Source organism: Musa acuminata, chromosome BXJ2-8, assembly GCF_036884655.1.
Source record: "Musa acuminata AAA Group cultivar baxijiao chromosome BXJ2-8, Cavendish_Baxijiao_AAA, whole genome shotgun sequence".
In the NCBI taxonomy this organism is placed as follows: domain Eukaryota; kingdom Viridiplantae; phylum Streptophyta; class Magnoliopsida; order Zingiberales; family Musaceae; genus Musa; species Musa acuminata.
In genome coordinates, this window is record NC_088345.1 from 25,905,614 (window position 1) to 25,923,251 (window position 17,638).

General features: G+C 37.2%; 1 protein-coding gene across 5 annotated transcripts; it reads left to right on the top strand.

The window, feature by feature from the left end:
- The first annotated feature begins 2,993 nt into the window (after positions 1-2,993).
- Positions 2,994-8,813, top strand: LOC103972912 (uncharacterized). 5 transcript variants are annotated; one of them, XM_018821189.2, is made up of 10 exons: positions 2,994-3,300; positions 4,042-4,140; positions 4,274-4,791; positions 5,787-5,904; positions 6,323-6,493; positions 6,912-7,012; positions 7,156-7,224; positions 7,317-7,357; positions 8,121-8,199; positions 8,606-8,813. In XM_018821189.2, exons 1-9 carry the CDS (start codon positions 3,133-3,135, stop codon positions 8,165-8,167), a joined length of 1,332 nt encoding a protein of 443 aa, XP_018676734.2. In that variant the 5' UTR covers positions 2,994-3,132; the 3' UTR covers positions 8,168-8,199; positions 8,606-8,813. The 5 variants fall into 5 exon arrangements, 3 of the variants coding, with proteins under 3 accessions (XP_018676734.2, XP_009385584.2, XP_009385583.2); XM_009387309.3 differs by having other exon boundaries at positions 2,995-3,300; positions 4,090-4,140; positions 5,787-5,979; XM_009387308.3 differs by having other exon boundaries at positions 2,996-3,300; positions 5,787-5,979.
- Positions 8,814-17,638: the final 8,825 nt, after the last annotated feature.

Below are 17,638 nucleotides of genomic sequence, written 5' to 3' on the forward strand. Positions count from 1 at the left end.
TAAGGATATGTTTTTGAACTAATATCTCCTCTATCATCCTAACGTGGAAGCGACTCTTGGATATTTTATATCGTTGAATTCTTTCCTATTCCTCAAACAATTTATGGAGATGTAGGAGAATGAATATATTTCGGTACGTCAATTGTTCTTCTAGTGATCTTCCGACGATCTCTTGGTAAAGTTCCGACGGACTCTTGGCAAGCTTATGGACTTTATGATAATCTTTTTGGCGAGTTCTGATGAGCTTCTTTGGCAAGCTCTTGGACTTCTCGGTCAGTTCCGACAGAATTTTCGACGAATGTCTAGACTTCCGACGAACTCTCGAACTCCTGATCTTGGCTCCGACACAACACCTACTCTATGTCTTATTGCTATCGTAGTTAATCCTGCATACTTTTCTCAACATATGGATTAGATCAAATAATTTACAATTGATTTCATTATCAAAATATGAGATTCAACAATATAAGGTTTTTAAATTATGTATGTTTTAATTTGAAATTATAATAATGCACAAACATATTGAAATAAGATTGATACTTTACCTTTGTCATCATTTAGAAATTGATATAAAAGAAAAAGAATTACAAAATTATAATATTATATTCTTCCCTTCTTTCTGATAATGACAAAGGGAGATAAAAATTGATAGCTTGTATATTTCAAAAAGAAGTAAAGAACTTACTAGCTTACACATTTTAAGGAGAAATACTTGCTATGAAGCAAAATTGCTAACTTGCAATCTCAAGAGAAGCAAAAGTGCTATCTTACACATTTCGAAAGATGTAAAAAATTTGCTAACTTTCATATCAAAAAACTTGTTAGGTTGCATAATGATATATGTAATGATGTTTCAAAAATTTAAAATTATACAATGATTTAAAATTATATTTAAAAACTTGTTAGTTGCACTTTTCCTTTTTTGTTGATGACAAAAGGAGAGAAGTTATGATGATAATGGAATGAAGTATTAAAATTTTGATTATGCATTATTTTATGATGATATGTTGCTTGGATTCATGATTAAAATTGCTTTAACTTAGATTTTTGAATTCAAGAGTTCTATTAATATGACATATTGATAGGGAGAGTTAAGGTTAACTCAATCATTAAATGGTTGTCATCATTAAAAAGGGGAAGATTATTGAATCTCAGATTTTGATGATGAAACCAATTGATAGTGTTTATAATCTGATTTGTGTTTTGAGTGACACAGGAAACTTCGATCAGAGAGAGACAATTAAAGCAGGGAAGAACCATGTTAGGCCAGAGTGGAACATGTCAGAAGATTGGATATCAAGCCGGAGGATCGATCGACGTATCGACAGAAGGCCTTGGGCCATGGGATCGGGCATCGACCCAAGAAGAGCGAAAATTATGCCAAGGAAATTAGAGTTACGGAGGTCAACTGACCGATTGGGCAATAGGCCGCAAGAGAGGACCATGCGCCGAAGAATCGGGTGAGGCATCGATGAACCAATGACATACCGGATAACATTTGATTTATAGCTTTGTAATAATTATCTAGATGAAGTAGGTTTTAAGTGTAATTAGGTTGAAATTAGGCTAACTCAATTAGGGGCCAATTGGGTCAAAGCTTGTGCTATGTTGGGCCAAGTGAAATGCTTAAATAATGACCTAACAGGTGGAATCATTGTGACATAATCTCTGAGACTATGTCAAGCAGTAGTACCGTTAGTCTAGGCGATGGTACCGCACAAACATAGTTTTCGAGACAAAAAAAAAAAAGTTTCAAATATATATCTTTATTGGTTTAGGAACAAAAGTGAACATATAGGGAAACTTGTAGTTACAATAATTTTGAATAGCTTTAAGAAAATACCATAAGCCTATTCAGAAAATACTATAATTGAGAAATTGGATCGGTCTACAGGTTAATCCAAAGTAGATGGACTGATTTGTTCTATGGATTGGTTAAAAAAAAAAAAAAAGAGAAAGATGTTATTATGGTATGTCAAGAGTATTTCAAAAATTATGAAAAAGTGAAAGTGCCCCTTCGAAAATATATTATAGGGTTACCTTTAGAGAAAAACTCAAAAAATAAAAATAAATTAACAGAATTGGTGAATAACAAAAATAAATTATTTCAACCATAATTTTTGGATGACTATTGTAGAAATCATTGTTTAATATTTACTTTAGAATTAAGCATAGCTGAGAAACCTGTAACGAAGAAAATATTAAGGAAGTCTTAAGGCAGATAGATCTTCGTTGAGAGAGCTTTCAACTGAAGAGAAGTTTAAGGGAGAGAAGAGAATGTCCTCACTTCACCGATAAGGTTTCTAACCAAAGAAAGATTCCAAGTAGAGATGACTTCCAACTATAGAAGGCTTTCAATCGAAGAGTTGTCCGATTGACCTATCAAGTTGAGATAAGAAAGAGGACTTTAAAGTGGAAAAGTTGCCATGGGAGGACTTCTAACAGAAGGATAGAAGAATCAACTTCCAACAAAGAAGATGAGATAGGGCGAACAATTTCACCTTATACTAGCCTTTTTTTTTAATTTAAACATATGTCAGCCCAGCCATTAAGAAAACAAGTCCGATATCACATCCAACGATGTATTTATAATTTAGGATAAAAAGAAGCGCTATGCTGAAAAAGAATAAAAATAATCTGGGGAAATAAAAGGTTTTTAGGGTTTATATCCTCAAAGTATCATAAAAAATTATTTCGGATTAATATTGTTATCCAATATTGTTATCCATTCTTTTGTCTTTGCTGACAATTTTGACCTAGGAATCATTTAATAGAATGGGAAGTCTGTATGAAAATATTTTTTATTTTAAAATAAAAATTATTACTTTTATAGAAAATAAACAAACAAACAAATTAAAGGATGCAAGTTCTGATGAACGACACTCTTGGATGGAGTTTGGAGTCAGCATACGTTTTCAGTTGATCCTTCGGACCCGAATCCGTTCCCCTTACACGGAGTTTGGACTCGGCATACGTTTTCAGTTGATCCTTGGGACCTGAATCCGTTCCCTTGGACGGAGTTTGGACTCGGCATACGTTTTCAGTTGATCCTTGGAACTCGAAACCGTTCCGCCATCTCTCTTGTTTGCCCATCTTTTTCTCGTCGATCGACTTGGGGGAAAGCGAAGCGCGATGAGTTGGTGTCATCCCGATATCACTCTTGGGGACCTCATGCAACTGATCAAGGGCTTCGTCGATATCCTAATCCTCGCGAATGGCTACCAGTCGTCTGGTCTTCCCGCCGTCTGGGACGCCCCCAGCATTAAGAACGCTGTCCGATGGGGCCTCTTCTTCCAGGACGTATGAACCCTAATCCCCATCGCTTTTCTTCCTCCTTTTATGTTGTCTTCTACCCTTCTTTTCTTGTCTGTTTAAACTTGTCGCCGTTTGATTTCGCTTGGCCTTCGCTCGTGCGTTCTGGATGTGCCTGTGGTTGCATTCAGGATCCGGAGTCAATAAAAGTTGTTTAATAGTTGCCATTCGTTGCTGCTGTGTATTTCAATCCTAAGTAGCCAGTGTGTGAGTTCAAGAAATCAAAGTCTTAGGTCGCTGGATGAAGTAGATTTCTCCCTCAAACTAAGCTTCAAGTGCATTACTATGTCAGCTTTCCTCTCAAAATGTTTAGTGAGAGCAGCCCCATTCTTTCACAAAATGCTATCAACAATTGTTCTTTCAGTACAGAAGAAGTCTATCATTGATAGCATCACAAATTAAAAATCTGTCAATGGGAGGTTTTCTGAAACTTAAACCATTCTCTTGGAAAGCAATTCTGAGAGGAGCACCATCCTCAATGGTCTTTTTGTTAGTATTGTTAAGCTGCCAAAAGTTTAATCTCCCCATCACCAAATGGAAAAGGAATCTAAGAAATGCTTCGGAGAGATAATATTCCAGGAAATATATTTGAAAAATGCTGTGCCAATGGAAAACCCTGGAACTTACTGTTGCAACCTCTGTGTGCATGTGCTTGTTTTCTTTGCACATAGCTCAAAATTAGATCTACGTTGCTCATGGTCTCATGGTGGTTGCTGCGATTTTTCTTAGGTATTTAAGCATATAAATGACTCTTGTCATTTTGACAATTCAATGAAGGAACTTGATGCAGCTTTGAGGAATCTGATGTCTAATCCATTTTGTCCACAGGTGATATTCCTTGACACTGTTATCAATAATAAACAATTTAGTTAAGCTTTCATTTTTAGTTTTTCATAATTAGTTGCACAGATGGATCAAACTTTCGAAAGAAATCTTAATTCATTTGTATATTTGAATGCAGGGTCTGGTCCATCTGACTTCAACATCTCTTTCTAGAGCAAGAGATTTGGTTATCGAATGTTTAGTTCAAAGTCACATAATGGGAGCTAAACATCTGACGTCTCTTTTAACAGCAGTCATTGAGATGGATGTTAATGACCTTAATGGGACATGGAATGCTAATTCTACTGTATACACGGACATCTTAATGTTGCAGATGGAATCACTAAATTTAGTTTCTATGGATAGGGGAAACTTTGTCAAGACTAGAGCTGCATCAACACCAAGCACTTCAAAGATTTCTGGTGTTTCAAGGGCCGGAAGTTGCAATCCTGCTATGCCAGAACCCATGGACTATAGTTTTGCCCATCATTCTTGCTTTCTGATTCATGAAATTTTACAGAGGCAAGCTTCTATTCTATGCATAACCTCAGCAGAGACGGGCTTAGATTCAATTTTGAAGTTGTTTATGACTGAGCACATGCTTGTACCTGAAAAGAACTCATTGGAAGGGAAACCATCAACTGGTAATTCGCCAAAGTAAGTCATTTCATATTGTATATTTGTTTGTCGGGTCATATCTTTCACTCTAGAGCAAGACATGTCATAGAATGACAACAATGCTAGCGGCAAGTGGCATTTTCCTTTCTCCTTCTTTTTTGGTTCATATCCCTTTCTCCATTAAGAACCTAGAAAGCTAATCAAATTCACACAATTGGATCTCAAGCACCATAGTTGTTGTTGTGAAACAATCTTCATCTTGTAAATATGAACCATTAACTCATTTCATAGAGAATGATTGAAAGAGCTCATCAAAGCACAATTGTTTTATACATCCATTTAAAAATTAATAGAACAAACTACATGGCCTTATTTGTTAGGGCCAAGGTTTTAAATACTGGTATGATATCAGTTTTAGCAACTAGTCAAATGAGTATGATACTAATAGATTGAGCAGCATACCGACTTGTACCACCTGGTATCACTGAAAAAATAATAAAAAACTAATATGTCCAAACTTATTGTTCCATGACTTGTGCTTATCTAACTGGTTAAGGTCTTTGATTTCTACCTGGGAGGCTACAGATAATGAAAATGATGTCGAAGCATGCTTATTCAGTGACTATAGTTAACTTAGGATGCAAACTATTTAATTATATGCATTTATGTGTATCTCTTCTCACAACACTCATGCTTTTGGGTTGGCTCTTCTGACAATGCATATGCCCACAAAGATTGTTATGAGTTCATTTATGTTTCATAAATAATTCCTTTTAAGAGATGATACTTTATAAAGGCAATTCCTATGGTTTCAAAAACCATGAGTAACTTGGCATGGAATTTTGATATCTTTTAGACAACTGCTGCAAGAAATTATTTTTGAGAAAGAAAACTCTATGATTGCTAGTTTAATTGAACTGATGAACTTCTTTCTGCCTCTACCTCACCAATTTGATGTTTCAATTTATTTCCATTCGATGCATTAAATTCCTAGAGAGTTTGTTGAACTAAAATGCAATTGGTTTTCTCTAAAGGAGCATGTCTGAGCTTTTCCTCTGGAGCCAATGGAGGTCAAGGTGTTTGTCATATTTAGTAGACAACAGAACTATCAGATTGCTCTCTGGTGCCAATTTGATTTTCAGCACACCTAAGGTTCACTGGCTTCAAGTCCTTGATCCATTGAAAGTTTTGTCAGATTCCATTAACGATCACCTTCTTGAGATTATGGTAATCATTGCTAAGACAGACAAATCTTTGTATATATTAATTTTGAATGTTGACAACGTTCCATCATTGACTATTTTAGCTAATGGATGCCACTGAGACTAGCATAGGAGTTCTTTGCATCCCAAACCATGGATAACATCTTCTTGACTATTTTAGTTCTCAATACACATCTTATCCTTTACTGATCCTGACAATCATATTTTTCAAAAGACCTGCGTATATTTTGAAATTAGACATGCTTTGTCCTGTTTTTTCGTTTTGAATTTTTTGCTGAGTCCTACATGTTTGAAGATTCGACTAAATCTCCGGACTTACTGAATCATCTATTTTCATGACAAAACAGGAAATATCATTATTGGGCTTTATATCCTCCAGATGGACTAATTTGATTGGCCAGTTTATGTCACATTCTTGTGATTACCTTACTATCTCTGAGCAGTACTCTGTTCTTCATTGCTTGCTACAGGAGAATACTCAATGTGCACACTCAAAAATGGAAGCTTTAAGTTCCAAGGTAGGAGGGTAGAGCTACTCTCCCTGGTTGTCCCTTTAAAATACAATGTTTGAAGTTTGGTTTAGTATGAGAATTTGTATTGTTATCCAGAATGATTAATTGTAGAGAAACTTATTGCAGTTCTGTAGATCCAAGGGCTTGTTTGTCTTTTGTTAAAAGTTCTTGTGAATCAGTAAGGTCAAATGCTCCATTGAGTATGTACTTGATTAATTTGTTTTAATAGTGCCAAACATCATCTATTTGTCTGTATAAGGAAATAATTTTAAACAGTATCTTTCATTTATTAGGAAACAACTGAACTTCCATTAGTTGAATGTTGATATGTTCGTTGTTCTGGTATAATTGCTTTCTTGCTGTGGCCTCTTTTGTTGAGGATGTTTTTTTTCTTGGTCCAACCTAGTGTTTTGATGATGATCAGGAGAAGGATATCCTTGGTTATATGACTACATTTCTGGATTGTCACTATCACAAATTATGGCTACTTCCTCCAGTCCTTGTCGCGGCAGCAATTCCTTCATGGTAACTTCTCAACTTATGTGACGGCAGTACTGCAATGTGGCTTCTTTTTTTTATTTACAATTCTGATTTAGATGAGCAAGATCTTATTGGCCACATCAGCGAGTAACTTTAAACATTTAATATATCTAATTTTAGGCTGACAGGTCAATTTTGTTCAGAGCATTTTGGAATGAATTGAATAAACGGTTTGTTGGAGCATCTTCTGATGTCAGGTTTTGCTCCTTCGATCAGAACTTTTCACCTTCCAGAATCATTTATAAAAAAATTTAGCTTGCTTACTTTTGTTTCGATTTGTGTTCTATAGATGTTATGACTGTGGTCAAGATGGAAAGGAGCACAGAGATTGTGAGTTTTCTAATAAACCATTCTATTAAAGCTTGACTTGTTTTCTGAAAAACAAATATTCTATCCTGCTCCTAGCATGGAGGTTTTATGGCAAATGTATTATGTTATCATGTATTCTAGGATGGTAGGAGGCATGACTTGAGAATGGATAAACTATATCATGTTCTCCCAATGTGTTTACTTATAGGTCCTTGGTGTTGAGTTGTCTAACTTGAAAATTGACAAGTCATTTTCTGTACATGTACATTTAATATTTCCATTACATAGTTTAATGTTTGTTGTTGACTTGCTCTCACAGACAACACTGCTTTTCAGACTGGGTTATTATAACTTCAGCTATTTGTTGTGCTGCTCAAGTCTAGTTTGATTAGAGGCTATTTGTTTAAACAGTATTGAATTGGTTATAAAAGGGTGAATTTTTTTTCTTCCAAGTAAAAGATACAGTGAATATCGATATTGTAATGCACTTTTCTTCTTTTCCTTTTTTCTGTTGTGCAATTCTAAAACAATACGTCATATTCTTTGGTAACTGGATAGAGCACTGGTTACCATGCTTAAAGAAATAATGTATTTTGGCTACTGCTAGAAGAGTTGGTCATTAAAATGGAGAAACAAACACTGCACTTCTTTTGTGGCTGCTTATAACCAATTAAATACATGCAAAGCCTAGTTAAGTCCAGAGTTAGCTATCTCTAGCATTCATTCTATCATCCAAAGGTATACTTAAGTACTCCTGACCATGTACAAAAATGTGTGAATACAGGTGAAGTTGCTGAAAGGATACGATGCCTCTACGCATTCCATATTTGATAATTGATCTGAAAGCTGCTGATTCTTGAAAGGTAAATTATGTATTTACATGACTACTAATATAGGATCAAATAGCAGTTACATAAGCACAATGTCCAACAAGCATGTGAATGTTAGCCAAATTAATGAGAGATGAGAAAATGTTGCTCTATAAAACATTTAAAATATACAAGCCTAATGCTGAGTTCCAATAGCACAAACCAAAATGGATAAATGGTGAATGATGTGTAAAATTCATAAAATAAGCATGAGAACATTTATAAGTTAGCACACTCAAGCTTGCCTAGTGTTGAGTTTTAACACCATAAACTAAAATGTATAGATGGCGAGTGACGAGTATAAGTTATATGATAAGCATGAATATATATATATATATATATATATATAATCACGCACAAGCTCTTACAATTACTTTCATTGGTTGTTGATCTTTCACAGGTTTTGGAGATGTAAATAACTTTACTTCAGTTCAAGTGAGATATTGCTGTGTAAGGTTTTGTTAGGAGAACCAGTTTTTACTCTGCATCAACTCCTTTTGAAAGATCTATCTGTGTTTACCAACATATCACACCTGTTTATTAATTTGTTTGCAAGTGTACACACTTGGGTATTTTTTCTCGCTTCGATTTTGACTTTCTTGGTCTCACGTAGAAATAGGCAAATATATCCAGTGTGCCAGCTTTTGTTGTAGATTTTTTTGTTTCATTCACTTAAAATAGTTTGTTCTGCTACATCTGTCTGTTTTTTTCCTTCCATGATTCTATCATTTCTTTTGCATGTGAACTTGTCAAGGCTTATGCACAGGCCTTTCCCATACATGATTATCATGTCTTTAACTTTTGTCAGGTATTTGCTTTATTTTTATGTTAATTGATTTTGCTTGACTTATTGAGCTTGGTCTCTTTCCTTAACTAGCAATTGGGCTGTTGAACTACATTTTAGGGTTCACTCATCCTGAACTTGGTGATGAAAACAAATACCCTTTTCTGTTGCATGAATTGATTGTCTATTTTTGGTGTTGGATATTGTATGTAGCTGCTGAATATAATTAATTGAGTTGGTTTCAGTTGATGCTAACTAAGGTGGTTTTGATTGATGCAAATCAAAATTTTTGCTGGTGACTTGAATCTTCTGTACATCCTATTGAACTAGCTAATTGGCATATTAGGCAGGGAGATAATAGATACTCAGATCATCGTGAGTTGAACAAGCTAATTGGCTTATTAGTGAGGTAACAAAACCTGATGCTGGTTTTGAATAGGGTTGATGATAATCTTGACCAAAGTCTTTTGGAGTTTTGATGATTTTGGACGATGGCCGAACTTCAACCATAAGACTTGCCAGGGGTTGCACTGTTGGTCCTCTAGAAGTTGACTCATGAGCTGATGATATATATTCATATTCTTGTTTTATGCTCTGTCGTTAATAATCTCCAAAGGCCAAATGAGAAAAGTTTGACGCATAAAGTGTATTATCTCACACAGATAACCATCATTCAACCCACGACCAGTGTGGACATGTAGTCCTGTGCTGAACTCTTGATGATGCTGTGATACCACTGGAAAAGTACCACAGTTTCTCTAGGGAAATTTCAATGGCTTGAAGGAATTGCATGATGAAAACATTTGCTCAAGGAACACTTTGGATCGCCACCCAAAGCATCTTTAGGTAGACACTGACACTTTTTGAGGCGAAAAGAGCTATCAAAACGATGCTTTTGAATGTATATTTCATTTGCAGCATTCCTCATCTCATGGCGATGAAGGAATTCCAGTAATCTTCCGCCCCTACTCTGGGCTAATGGTCGGTATAGTAGGAGCCAGTGCTGGGTCGATTACATGATAATCATCTTGGTGGGTGTGCTGATCAGGACATGGCCAGTTATTTTTTCTTTAATTTTTTTCCATTGACACATTAAGCTCGCTATAAATACTAGGCACTCAAGTATTTGAGACTAGGAGTAAGGCAAGGAGATCTGTATGATGTCTCTAAGCATGGGGAGTAGGAAAATCAATATGTTGACATCGACTAAAAGATTTGGTAGAGACCGAGGTCACACTTGTTGAGGTTCAATCAAGTTCATTCATGGTAGTTTTGATCATTGTTTAGTTTGAATCGGAATCAAATCAAGCCGGAATCGAAACCAAACCAATCTAGTGGTTCGTTAGTTCTAAACCGAACCGGAACCGGTTAGGGGAAATTTGGTTTTGGTTCCTAGGTTTGGGAATCAGAACTATCAATTTCGAACTGGATTTGGTTTCAGTTCAAACAACTGGCTTGATAGTTTTTGATTAAAAAATTGATGGTTTTTGATTAAAAAAATAGACCCCTATCAAATAGGCGGAAGTAGTTAGTAACTTCAAAAGATATAAATATGTACTTTATTTTGGGCCTTCCTCGTATTGTTGCCAAACACGATTTTATCTTTGTTGTTCGATTTTTGAAGATGTTGCACATTATCCCTTACTCCAAGATCTCTATGCCTCTCATATGGTCAAGTTATTTCTTAAAGAGATCATTAGGTTTCACGGTTGGAAATTATTAGGGATTAAACTTATGTTTCTCTGGACATACCATCCCAAACTTATGATCAGATCAAAGTGGTCAATAGGTTGTTGGATGACTTACTTTGATGTTTAGCAGATCACATAACTAACTTGGATAGGGTACTACTATCTATCGTGGAGTTTATATATAGTAGTACCATAAATCGCTCAACTAGTCTTAATCTATTCTTGGTTGTTGTTGGTTGTCAATCTTGAAAACCTATCGATGTTGCCCCTCTTCTCACCCATTTTCGTTCCTCAAACATTGCTGATCTTTTGTTAAACACATTAGTAAGTTGCATGATGAGATTGGATGAATGATTACTTTGAGCAATAAATTATATAAGTCAGTAGATGTGCACCCTAGGTATTACTCTTTTCAGAAGGGAAAGCAAGTGATGGTAAGGGTTTGTCTTGCGAGATATCCCACTAGGACCAAAAAAAATTATATGCTAGGAGCTTAGGTCCTTATAAGTTACTACAAAGGGTTGGTGATAATGCCTATGTCGAGCTACCAAAAGATATGGGCATCAATAATATCTTCAATGTAGAGGACTTTATCACCCTACCAAGAACTGATGTAGCTCATGTCGGAGATATTCTTTGGCACGTAATAGAGACAGTAGAACTAATCTTTTTCTTCCATGCTAGTATCCCTAGTTCCAAAGTTCCCTTTGTTAGTTATAAGTGCCCTATAAACTAATCACATGAGTGATGACACTTGTAACATACTGCGACAATATCTTTGCATATTATTATTGACATTTTATCATATATTATCTGGATATATATTATGATATCCTTGGATATGTGCAATAAAAAGTAGATCGTGATGAGATCATGATAATAAGATTGATTCACCTTTAAACAAAGACCCTAAATCATCTTGGTCATAGGTTACTCGAGAAGGACATCTAGATAATCGGATAGACCGGTGCGTTATATACTCATCCATATGATTGAGGCGGTTGGTCTCATAATCCATCGTATGGGGACATTAGAGGTACAGTGCATGTGCTCATCGAAGAATGAGTTCACTAATTAATTGTCACGCCCCTAAAAAAAAATATCCATGATTTTAAAATTTTCATCAAAAACCAATCCATCCAAGATCCAATGACTGAGGTCACTAAGAAAACATTCAGATCAAAATTTCACCTCTATAATCTACAAATTTATAAACCCCTGTGCAGTTCATAAACATACAACATATCGTTCGATGATTCATAAAATCTGAACCCAACTTCCCAAAATAATAACCACGACATAAATTCACCAGTATGGGAGTCTATACAGTCACAAAACCAACATTTACCATAAGTTCATATTATTACACGAATTAAACTTAACATTCCAAAATCCTAGACATAAAAAGGAGTTTTTTAAATTTATACAAAATCCACAAGGTTAGATTCATCGTCAACATTTCATTAGATGCAGAGTGTACTTATACAACAAAAACATATATACTATTAAGGATCTGCCCAAAGTCTTTTAGCTCTCCACTGCCTCAGCCCAATCTTAATCATTTAAGCGAGCGACAGGTTATCCTGAAAAATTTATACAGCAACGGGGTGAGCATATAGAGCTCAGCAAGTGACTAACATATCCATGGTAAAAGAGGGAAATTTTCAAACAAATAAGGTTTCATAATGAAAGGCAGAATATAAGAATCCATAAACCAAATCTCATTAGGTGTAGAGTCACACATATCATTTCAATCGACATTTTTGGTTCTTAACAGACAGATCATAGAGTAATTGGAGCATATCAATAGAGTATAAAATGTTCCGGAGCATATCAACGGCATATGGAACATTTCGGAGCATGCCAATAACAGATGAAATCTTTCGGAGCATATCAACAACGAATGAAACGTTTCAGAGTATAACAACAACAAACGAAACGTTTCGGAGCTTATCAGTGGCGTATAAAATGTTCCGAAGCATATTAACGGCGTATGAAACATTTCGGAGCATATCAATAGCAAATACCAAATAGAAGCTCAAACGTCGTATTTGACATTGCATTCATATAATTCTTATCCAAAGCATGTACAGAAACATATAACCAAAGCTCTGGATATCATATCAAACATACAGAAGGTGTAGCGGGACCGCAGACAGGATGTGAATTATCCATTTCTGAATGACCACCAGACAGAAGTCTCCCACGTTTGGGAGCTCCATCCACCCACGTCTAGGTGAAGTCAGAGGGGGGCCGGCAGAGCATCTCAGGCTCTATGCACATACCCTTTACTATTTCTGACAAAGGTCCAGATAATCCCACAAACACCAGAGTACAAAAGGCAGTATGAACAATAAATAGCACATATCGGAAGCACACGCGGAACAACAAAACGTACATGTGCCTTTACGAGTTAGTGTGATATAGCATAAAAGTTACACAATATGTTCAAGAATGGAAATAGTTTATAGACAAGAGCAAATGAGAATTCAAGCATTAATATAAGCCTCAATTGAGTGAAGGGAACTGAATGAAATCTATTCCCAAGCGAATGAAAACAAGAGATGCGAAATCGATCCAAGTTCGATTTCTGGCAAAAATCAAGAGGCACATTGAACAATTATTTCAAATTGTCAATTATGCTCCAATACCCTCAAGAAAGCTATGGTCGAACAATATATCAATCTGTATTCTGATGGAACAAATTTCATATGAAACAGGATTTCCAACACGGAGTTACCATGAATTTAGTAATCAAAGGTCAAAACAAAATCACTGTTTTGCAGAATTCATAGGGTCGGGTTCAACAGATAACAGGATAGGCATATGAATTCCAAATTTATCACTCTATGTGTCAAAAGAAAGATTTACAAGTCTAGTTTCGAATGAAGTCAGTTTTGTACAAATCAGAATTTCCAACAGGAACTTATAGGTGTTTTAGTACCGAAAGGTCAGAAATTATGATCCCTGTTTTGCAGCATCTATTGGCTCATTTGAAATAGACGTTTGGGTAAGTATTCGGTGTTCAAAATCTTCAAAATTTGTGTTAAAAGAAAGATACAAGAGTCTAATTTCAAACAAACTAGGTCCTGCCCAAATCTGCATTTCGTACTAAAAATTATAGCTGAAACAGTATATAGGGGTCAGTTTACCGAAAATTTTCAGAATCCATGGTTCTATGTCCAAAGAGAGACATATCAGGTTCTAAATAGAAATCCTTCAGATTATTTTGAATCAACATAAGAACAGAGACTAATATTTCTATAGGATGGGGTTAGAACACTTGCCTTTGAGAATTTTGACCCTAAATGTGAAGATTTGAGCAAGAAACCTGAAAGCCCCAATTTCTTCTTCTTCTTCTTCTTCTTCTTCTTTCTTTCTTTCTTTCCCTGATCATCTACGTAGCTGCCTTCTCTAATTCCTTAAGAACGAAGGCAGAGAGGCTTAAACGATGGGATTTGTATTTTTGTGCATTTTATAGTTTAGTCCTTGTTTTTATTATATTCACGATTAGGTCCTCAGGGTTTACATATAGGTCCTCATATTCTTTTTGGAACAAATCTCCCAAATCTTAAGAATAAGTTACCTCTGATTCATACTCTAGCTCTTTTGTCAAATTTAAAATAGATACTTACATTATCACGAGAAACTTATACGAAAATTCAGAAATGAGGGATGTTACACTCTCCCCCCCTTAAAAGAAAAATTTAGTCCTCTAAATTTATCGTACCTCTATCGATGAAAAGACGAGGGTACACCTTTTTCATTTCCTCCTCTAGCTCCCAATTTGTTTCCTCTCTAGAATGATGTCTCCAAATTACTTGAACTAGTGGGATGACCCGATTCCTTAGGATTTTTTCTTTCTTATCAACAATCTGAATAGGCTCTTCCACATAAGATAAATCTTTATCGATCTCCATCAGCTCATACTTAATGATGTGAGAAGGGTCATATATATACTTCCTAATCATCGAAACATGGAATATATTATGGATGTGGCCCAACGATGGTGGCAGGGCAATCTTATAAGCGACAGAACCAACCCTCTCAAGAACCTCAAAAGGTCCAATAAACCTCGGGCTTAACTTTCCTTTCTTCCCAAACCTTATAATGCCTTTGGAAGGGGAAACCTTTAAAAACACAAAATCTCCAATTTCGAACTCGATATCTCGCCTTTTATTGTCAGCATAACTCTTTTGACGACTTTGAGCAGTTTTTAACCTTTGCCTTATAACTTGAATTTTCTCAGTAGTATCCTGCACTTTGTCTGGTGCTAACATCTTTCGGTCACCAACTTCCTCCCAACATATAGGTGTTATGCATCTTCGCCCATATAAAGCTTCGTAACGAGCCATTTGAATACTTGAATGATAACTATTATTATAAGTGAACTCAATAAGTGAAATATCTTTATCCCATTCACCCTTCCAATCCATAACATAGGCTCTAAGCAGATCCTCAAGTGTTTGAATTGTTCTTTTTGACTGACCATCAGTCTGAGGATGATATGCAGTACTAAACTTAACTTTAGTGCCCATCGACTCCTGCAATCTTCTCCAGAATCTAGAGAGAAATCTGGAGTCTCTATTAGAGATGATCTCCTTTGGAATACTATGAAGTCTTACTATTTCATTGACATATAAATCTGCAAGTCTATCAAGCGAATAAGTTATATTAATCGGTAGGAAATGCGCAGATTTTGTTAACCTATCAATGATAACCCAAATAGCATCATGCTTCCTAGAGGTTCTGGGTAGTGTTAGGATCGAGAGCACTAAGAGGGGGGGGGTGAATTAGTGCAGCGGAAATCGTATAATAAATTTAAAACCAAAAGCTGCGTTTGTTCAAAAACTATTATGATGCAAAAGCAAATTCTCAGTTTGTATCTAAGTGCAGTTTGCGTCTAAGCGCAGATTGCGTCTAAGCGCAGTTTTGCGTCTAAGCGCAGATTGCGTCTAAGCGCAGTTTTGCGTCTAAGCGCAGTTTTGCGTCTAAACTCAGATTTACGTCTAAATGCAGATTTACGTCTAAACGCAGATTTACGTCTAAACGCAGTTTTACGTCTAAACGTAGTTTTACGTCTAAACGCAGATTTACGTCTAAACGCAGTATTACGTCTAAACGCAGTTTTACGTCTAAACGTAGTTTTACGTCTAAACGCAGATTTACGTCTAAACGCAGTTAGACGCAGATTTACGTCTAAACTTTGAAACTTGTTTGTATACTCGCAGAAGGCAGTATGCAGTTGAAACCAAGACGTAAACGTGAACTGAAATCTGATGATTGAGCGAAGAAAGCCGATTTACGTCTGAATGCAGTTTTACGTCTAAATGTTGAAACTCGTTTGTAAAATCGTAGAGGACAGATTGCAGTTATTAATAGGATTAAAATGTAAGCGTAAACTGCAAGGAAGCCCGTTCGTAAAAGCACGGAAAACAGATTTGCAGAATCAAACGTAAACGTAAACTGTAATGTATGAAAATACGAGTTTACGTCTGAATGCAGAATTGGAAGAACAGCACTTAGAACTTGTTCGTGAAAGCGCAGAGAGCAGTAGTGACGAGGGAGGTTTGCAGTAATGATAAAGTGCTCGAAAATAAACGCAAACCAGAGATTTAGAGTGGTTCGGTCAGCCTTGACCTACTCCACTTTTGGCTTCCTCCACCGATGAGGTTGCCGACGTCAACTAGGTGCCTTCCTTCAATGGGCGAAGGCCAAACTTCCCTCTTACAGTTTCTCTCCTTTTGACAGGCTTAGGAGACAACCTTTACAGACCTTTCTCTCCTCACTTTACAGTTGAAAACTTGAAGAACAGAAGGAGGAGACTCAAGGGCTTTACAACACTTTTGAGCTCTTTAGAATCACAGAAAAGATCACAATTTCGGTATAGGTCTGTGTCTTTTCAGTGCTGAATGGGTGGGGTATTTATAGGCCCCAACCCAATTCAAAATTCGAGCTCAAAACGATCAAATCGATCAAATCCCAGAATTCTGGGATCAGGCGGTTGCACCTCTCGACTGGAGAGGTGGCACCGCCTGGCAGAGCTCGAAGACTGAGCTCTGCCGATTGCTTCTTCTCTGCCAGAGCTCGAAGACTGAGCTCAATGGTTGCATCACCTGGCAGAGCTCGAAGACTGAGCTTGGTGGTTGCATCACCTGGCAGAGCTCGAAATCTGAGCTTGGTGGTTGCATCACTTGGCAGAGCTCCAAACTGAGCTCAAGCTGATGCACCATTCTGCCAGAGCTCGAAGACTGAGCTTGGTGAATGCATCACCTGGCAAAGCTCGAGACTGAGCTCAGGCTGATGCACCACTCTGCCAAAGCTCGAAGACTGAGCTTGGTGGTTGCATCGCCTGGCAGAGCTCGGAACTTGAGCTCTGGCGGTGCAACCTCTTGGCTGGAGCGGTTGCACCTCCCAGCCTTGCAACCCTGGCGGTTGCACCTCCTGGCTGGGGCGGTTGCACCTCCCAGCCCCACAGCCCAGGCGGTTGCACCTCCTGGCTGGGGCGGTTGCACCTCTCAACCCCCACAACCCAGGCGGTTGCACCTCCTGGCTGGGGCGGTTGCACCTCCTGGTGCAATCAGGGTCCGAATGGTTCACTCCATTCGACCCACTTTGAATCTTTTCAGGGGCCCAATTGCCCCAAGATTAAGCTAATGGGATCACCTCCCATTTTCCTGCTTAATCATTGTGCTAACTACGATTATCTCTAAGACAACTTCTGCAGCTTGCTCCGATGCGTCAATCGCTTCTTCCGGCGAGTTTCCGGCCAACTTCCGTCGATCAACCGATAACCCTTGGTGATCCTTCTGCGGACATCCGGCATACTCCTGGACTTTGCGACGATCCACTTGGCGAGTTCCGACGAGCTTCGCTTGGCAAGCTTCTGGACTTCTCGGATCTGTTCTCTCTGAACCTCCGACGACCGTCCGAACTTCCGTCGAACTCTCGAACTCCC